At 37.5% G+C, this 7,739-nt stretch overlaps 1 protein-coding gene across 1 annotated transcript; it reads left to right on the top strand.

The window, feature by feature from the left end:
* Positions 1 to 218: 218 nt before the first annotated feature.
* LOC125826735 (uncharacterized) lies at positions 219 to 1,820 on the top strand. Its single transcript, XM_049506079.1, has one exon. It carries the CDS (start codon positions 219 to 221, stop codon positions 1,818 to 1,820), a length of 1,602 nt encoding a protein of 533 aa, XP_049362036.1.
* Positions 1,821 to 7,739: the final 5,919 nt, after the last annotated feature.

Raw genomic sequence — 7,739 nt, 5'->3', positions numbered from 1 at the left:
AGAGTAGAGTGAAACCAAATCCAAATCTAAGCATTAGCCTAAGACGGCTTAATACCCAAGGCGTATAAAGTTCATTAGTAAAACCGCCAAAAATCATGTCCAAGGTCCACGACCTAACGACATATCATATTGTTTGACATTTGAAAGATGTATGTGTGGAAACCTAATTGTTGCCTATTTGGGGGAGGGGAATCTTAACCGGGTTTTGTTTTGTAGGTATGGATCGATTTCCCAAATTCTACATGGTAGTGGAAGCCCCAGTTCTGCTCAAGATGTGGTACAACGACCTCAATGCATTTCACAAAAGGGACCTCAACAAATATGTAGGGGCCTTAACAGAACTCATTAACATGGTTGGGTGGCCCAAATTGATTGAAGTCCTCACGGGTTATTGGGACAACGAGAAAATGGTGTTTCGATTTGGAACCATGGAAATCACACCAACAATTGAGGAGATTCGGGACGGAATAGACACAGTCGGTACAGGGCTTGAAGGAAGAGTGAGAAAACGCGAAAACATCTTAATCCCTAACAAGCCTACCCTCGAGGATATTGTAAACTGGCTCGGATTAAGAAAAGATTGTGCTTACTGGGCCGAAGGTTGTAGCGTTTCTTTCATGGATCTCTATGTTAGATTCGGGGATGCGAGCTTTTATGTGAATTACAACCAAGAGTTCAGGGTCACTTTCAGAGAATGGGACGGGATCAGACCTTTGACATTTACCATCGCACTATTAGGCACCATGGTTTTCCCACACGGCCCGAGCCTCAGTATCAACACCCGAGTGATAATGCTTGCGCACACTCTATTCCACGGGCATCTGAACCAAGGGCAAGTAAAATATTATCTTATCGCACCTGTCATCCTTTCCGACATGTATCGTGCTTTGGGGAAATGCAAGGAAGGGCATCGTTACTTTCAAGGATGCAACCTTCTTCTTCAATGGTGGATAATGAGTCACTTGGTGAAGAGACACGGAACTCAAGAACTCCATACCCTCGATGAGCATTACGCTCTTAAGAGTTTGAATGACATGTTGTTCTGGGCAGACTTAGAAAAAAAAAGAACTAGAGAAAGATGGGCTCAAATTTTTTCTAAGTTGAGAGAAGAAAATATCCAGTGGATGTTCAACCGTTTCATCTCGAAAGATGTCATAGTACGGGGCGACAGACAACTTGTGCTTCCTCTACCAGGTATTCGAGGTATTCGCCCATATGCACCCATCCGGGTCCTGAGGCAGTTCGGAAGAAGACAAACTACACCTCCAGAAGCATACTACCGTATCTATGTGTTCGATATCGGGGATGATAGAGTGCCTGAGGCTTCAGAGATGCTGAGAGAATGGAAAATAGCAGTACGAATGAACAAGGACTCTATCGCCATAGATCGATTTAATGCGGGGTACGATGAAACTTACAAAGCTTGGTTGAAGCACAATGTACAGGGTATCTCCTTCTCAGTTCCGAACATTTACCGCAGCGTAGAGGACAAAGAGTCCAAAGCTTTGATAGAACTAAGAGAGGTAAGAAGAGAAGCAAGAAGAGAAGCCAATGAAATGCACGAGAAATTTCTTCGAAAGAAAGATGAGGATAAGTACGCCCTCGAAAGCATAACTCAAGAATTAGAAAACTTGAGAAGCGATTTGGGAAAGCTTAACTTATGGATTGGAGATAAGAAAAGATGGATGTGTCTCGAAGACTGGGAAAAGAAAGGTCGCCGGAGCGAAGGATACTTGCTAATGATTCAATACAGGCTTCAACATCTCATGGCACAGAACAAGAGGAGCAGATCAGAGGCGGGGCCGACGGGAACATCTTAGCAGATTTCGCTCCTGCGTGGGTTTTTCTATATGTACTTATTGTTGTTTGCCCCTGCATGGGCTTGCCTTTCTTGTATTTTGGTATTCTTTTCAAATGACCCCTGCGTGGGCCTTTTCTTTTGTGTTTCCCATTTATTCTCTACTTCCCCTGCTTATTTTCGCTTTTTTGAACATCATTTTATATGCGAAATTTGCTTTGGGGTAACAAAATAGTTCAATTCTACACATACATCTTTCAAATACGCTAGGCCTACCCTTGGCATAAAAGGACCCCCTACTTGTTTAGGACGCGCGATATATGCTTATGTGTTTAACTGTTTACGTGATATTGTTGCTTTGCATGAGGACATTTTAGCCTACTCCTTCAAAATTTTCCGAAAATCTCTACAATACCAAATACAAGTCACTACCAAATGTCCGACCAAAATTCCATGAGTCTTGAGTTTCTCAGCCAGAAATAAAATCCTACTGCCAAATCCTAAAAATATTACTCTATCATCTCAGGAAAGGTGAAATTGCTGCTAAGATGGGAAAAGGCAAGGGTATCGACATAGAGCTAACTGAGGAGGATTTGAGGATGAAATTGCAGCAGCTCAGGCAAGAGATCCAAGAAACCAGAGAAAGGAGAATATAAGTGGAGTTTGCCACCGCAATCGCACGAACAGCAAATGCGGCACTAGACGTGGAATTGGCAGCAAAGATGACAAAATGTGCTGTTATAGATGAAGAGACAGCTGCTGTGCAGAAAAAGCGAGATGCCCTCAAAGAGATAGCTGTGATGCTTCAAAAGCCACGTGGGAAGCACTCTTTCTTCAGCCAAGAGGGCACCAACAGTGATCCCAAAGGCGCTACACCTGAAGCTACTGAAGAAGATACTGGGAGGAAATTGTCTATAGGCCTCCTCTTCAGGGACGGTGGAAAGAAGGGAATGAGAAAACCACCTGTGAAGCATATGAGTTTACCCCCCGTGATTAATGCGACAATCAGAAAAAGATGGCTTGGGTAGACGCACATCTATCTTTAGAAGCTTTATTATCTGTTTTTCACTTTCCTTGTAATCACCAGAAATGAACGAATGAAAATAAAAATTTCCTTTGTATTCGAACTACGTAGGGCCTGAATTCTCCTTGGGAGATACGTAGGCAGCCTTTCGAGGCCCGGCCCCTATCTTTTTCAAATTTTCTTTTCCCCCTTCTGTCATTATACAAGGAAACATTATATTCACATCAACAGATGCCGAGAGATGCAACAAGAAGACCTTAGCTCAATGCAATTTAACCTTTCTGAGTCACCAACCTCAACATAAAAAAAAACGAGCAAATTCTTACTTGTTCAAAAGTCAATCCCCATTATTCGTGGGTTGACATGTTCTCAGACAAAACAACTTTTATGTGTTTATCTGTTTTCTATGTGATATCTTGCATTATTCATCCAGGACTAATACTAACAGATTTGCCTTTGAGTTGTTGCCCTACAGGTAGTTAGAACTGATCTGTGTTGATACACTGGCCGATCATCCCTATTTTACCAGATCAAAAGGGCCTACAAATTCCTTTCCCAGCCAAAATTCACAAAAGGGAAAAACAACAATGAGTTATAACAATGAGGAACCTGGCCTTACTGATTTCGTGGTGGCTCAGCCCGCCCTTGCTGATCAGAATGAACTGATCCAGCAGTTGATGCAACAAATTGCTGAGATGAGGGTCGAGATGCAGAAAAGACAAGATTTGCCTCCTCCAATTTTTGCTGTCAACACTCAACCAGACGGAAGACCTCCAGCTCAAATTCCCCCTTCTAACGTGGAACAGGTTCAAGACCCATCTTCAAGGCCTGCTCGTAATCCCTCCGTCATTGACCTTACCACTCAAAACCCCCATTACGCCTCAGCCTTTTATCAAACACCACCCCCTCCTCAAAATACCAATCTCCAAGCACCACTCCCTCCTACTAATGCAAACCACCAAATTGGCCTACATCCTCAAAGCCAAAATATTAACCACCCGCACACTTCCCTCAATTACCAAAATCAACATACCAACCCCCAGACTTTCCCTCGAAATTACCAAGCCACTCAAAATGCCCAAAGTCCATCCATTGCTCCACCCCTACCTCAGAAAGCTACTTTCCAAATACCAGTCCCCAACGAGCATGGCGCCAATGGTTCGGAGCTCGATCACTATGAGTGTTGACACCCAATTTTGGACCTCCACAATATAAATTAATCATCGAACTTCCTAAATTCTAAATGATTTGAAATAATTGGTTTTATAAAATTCAAAATAATTTTCAAATCATTTTAAGTAGTTCTGTCATTTTTATAAATTTCAAAATAATAAATATGATAGTTTCTATAATTACATGTCTAATCAGTATATTTTGTGAATGGTTGAAAATTGTGTCAAAAGAATTTTAGTTTTATTTAAATATTTGCTTATTTAGTTTAAATTAATTAATAGCTTATATTTTAAGGTAATTAGTTTATAATTAAGTTAATTATTATATAATTAGTATATATTATGAATATTGGAAAATCATCTCAAAGATTTTATTTCTTAGTTAAATATTTTTATTAAATTAGTTTAGTTTAAATTATGGTTTTAACTTTGAGTAGTTTAGTTTAGCTAAATTTATTATCTTATTCAATTGAAATTAGGAAATTCGTTAATTGATTATATTAGTTCATCTCATTTAAATTTTAGCCAAATTCTTTACATAACGTTCTTAATACACTTGGCTATTGTATTTATAAATATACCCATTTCTATAATCCTAATTTCAACTCTTAAAATGTCAAATTTTGGGGCCCATTTACAAATTGCAGCAACTTTTTTTTCTCCCTTTTATTCAATTCAAACAACTGACCCCACCCCTTTTTCCCTTTTGACTTCTAACATACAATGCATACAATACATACAATTCCATACAACACTACATATAACAACAAAACAACGTACACCAACCGGCCCCACCCCCTTTTTCCCGTTCTAATTTCAACAATAGCAGCAACAGTCCAAAATGTCAACAACAGCTGTACGCAGCAACCCTGCTGCCTCGGATTTTCTGGGATTTTGGAGAAATTTTATGCCAAACTTAGTTGCTCCCTGTTGGCCTTGAAAAGGAGCAAGAAATTTGAATTTTGAAATGAGAAATTTCACCCGATTTCCCCCTAATTTCCATCTATATATTCATCTCTTTTGATCACTAAAAAAATGGATTTTTTTGGGGCAAGAATTTATAATAAAAAAAAAAGTTTTTTTCCTAGTTTGAGTTCTTTGGCAATAGTGATTTTACACTTAAAATTTTATATTTAGCTCTCTTGTTCTAGGTTTCCGAGAAGGTCGCCGCTCAGATTTTCTTGGTTTGCTATTCGTATTTGGCTTTTGTGGTGGAAGAATCGTTGCCCTCTAAAACTCGTTGTCTCCGGTCGCTGCTCCGAAAGAGGTAATATTCTGTCGTTTTGTTCTTTGTGTATATGATGTTTTGATTCATTTATGATATTATGCTCGTTTAATATTATAGTTTGTTTAGTTTTTTTTTTTAGTTCATTTTAAATTGAATCAATTTTTTTATTTTATTTTTATTTGTTTTTGTTTTAGTTAATTTGCTAGGTGATTTGAAAGTATGTAGTCAATGCTTGTCTATTTAATTTATCTCTGTTAGCTTAAGTATTGACTAACTCAAGAAGCTCTTATTTTTGGCCCCATGTTTGTCCTACTATTCTTGAAAATGAAGTATTCAATGTTAGCCCAATCTCATGTAGTATATATATAGTAAACCTCATATATTGTTTTCTTCATGTATTTGGGTTGTGGGACAACATAAATGACTATTTTCCTCCACAGTCTTTCTTGCCAGAATATAGTTGTATGTGGCCATAATTTTTTTTTTTTTTTTTTAAGTTCACCTTTAATCTTGCTTTGCCTCACTTAGTCGATGTTATATCTTTCTACTTAGTTAAGAAGCTCATTTGATTAATTGGCTTATTTTAATCTTAATTAACTGCTGCAATTATCTCATTTATTTGGATATAAGCCCTTCGTCTTTTGTTTAGAAGTGTTTTTATTTTGCAATTATGTTTGTATCTCCTAAAGTGATTTATGTGTTTACTTCTATCTTGAATTGATTACTTGATTGCCATTCGTTGGAATTTTATCTATATTCTAATTCTTGGTTATTTTATTTTGTGTTGCATAAAATCTGCCCAAGTCCTCACGGACTCAATCTTTGCATTTCGGATGAGCCATAAAGGCCCAAATTTCTTTTATCGAGTCAGCCCCTATATATTCGGAAGCTGTTACAGGTCTTAAAGACCCAACATGTTGCTGAAAATTAGTTCAAAAACTCGAAATGGGCTGTATACATACTGTATACAGCGTTTATACACTGATATATCGGTTTATGACATAAAATATGTGTCCAAAAATAAAGTTACAGGTCGGAGGCGTCAGAGAACGCTGTATATAGTTGATATACGATTCAATATACAAGAAAAATGGCTTAGAAATGACCTGTATACAAAAATATACGTTTGACGTATACACAAGGTCTCTAAGGGCAAACATTAAGCTGAGGCCCAAATCAGTTGCAGCAGGCCCAAGAAGGGCCCAAATTCATTTCTCCTTTACTCTTAACTTATTCAATTGTGTGATTATATTTTTATTATTATTATTTAACTCTAACTTTTAAATAACTTAATTAAATTCCCCAAAAGATGAACCATATTGTTTACGTTAAGTTTATTTTTAATTAAGTTTTCCCCTTTTTTGTCAACCCTCGTACTTTTATTGAAAACTTTTACTTAATCTTCAGTTAATTAAAAAATGATTTTCATGCTTTATATGGGTTTAAATTATTGTTTCAAAAAATGAATAAAATAAATTCCAATTAATGTCTAATCACTTGTATTTCGAGTAAAATGTTTCATCTTTGGGTCCCTTTCTCTAAAAAATATTTTAAAAAAAATGCATCCTTTATTTAATTTTTTTCTCAAAGATAATCAAATATATTGTAAGTATTATTTTATTTTATTTTTATGCTAAATCTTTATTTTTTCTAAAAAATAGTCAAATATATTTTAGTCAAGTCACAGGTCAACCGCATGTTAGCGGACACTTCGAATGCTTAAACCCTTCTCGAAGTGTAAATTGAACCCCGAACCTTCTTTGGTATTTTCAAATGATTTTTTCTGTTTAAATCTTTGGAAATTATAAGTTTTCTTAATTTCTTTAAAAAATTAAGAGGCGACTCTTTTCTAAGTATTTTTCTCAAATTGTTTTATACTTAGAACATTTCAAAAAAGTGATTTTTCTAAAGATTAGGAAAATTATGGCACGACAATGAGGAGAGGGAGAGAGAGTGGATGTCAAAGGAAGAGACCGCCAAGATAGATATGAAGGAGGAAATTAGAAAGGCCATGAAGGAGTTGAACTGCATTCCTAATGTCGGCGGGTTGAGTTACGAAGACCTGTGCATTCATCCAAATTTGGACCTCCCGGAAGGGTTCAAGATGCCAAAATTTGACATCTTCGGAGGAACGGGGAATCCCTTGGTACACTTGAGGGCCTACTGTGACCAACTCGTAGGAGTTGGGAGAGACGAAGCTTTGTTAATGTGGCTTTTTAGCCAAAGTTTGAGCGAAGAGGCTCTAGAATGGTTTACGTCTCATGAAACGAAACAGTGGTCTAGCTGGAACGCTTTGGCTAAGGACTTCATAGAACGATTCGCCTACAATGTGGAGATCGTTCCTGATCGTTACTCCTTGGAGAAGATGAAGCAGAAACCGACCGAAAGCTATAGAGAATTCGCATACAGATGGCGAAAGGAGGCAGCTACAGTTAGACCTCCTATGTCAGAAAAGGAAATTGTCGAAATGTTTGTGCGGGTGCAAGAGCCCGAATATTATGACAGAATCATGTTGCT

Source organism: Solanum verrucosum, unplaced genomic scaffold, assembly GCF_900185275.1.
Source record: "Solanum verrucosum unplaced genomic scaffold, falcon-dt-bn FXZP01000060.1, whole genome shotgun sequence".
Classification (NCBI taxonomy): domain Eukaryota; kingdom Viridiplantae; phylum Streptophyta; class Magnoliopsida; order Solanales; family Solanaceae; genus Solanum; species Solanum verrucosum.
Note: the sequence above shows the minus strand (reverse complement) of the source record. Positions and strands in the feature narration are given on the sequence as shown.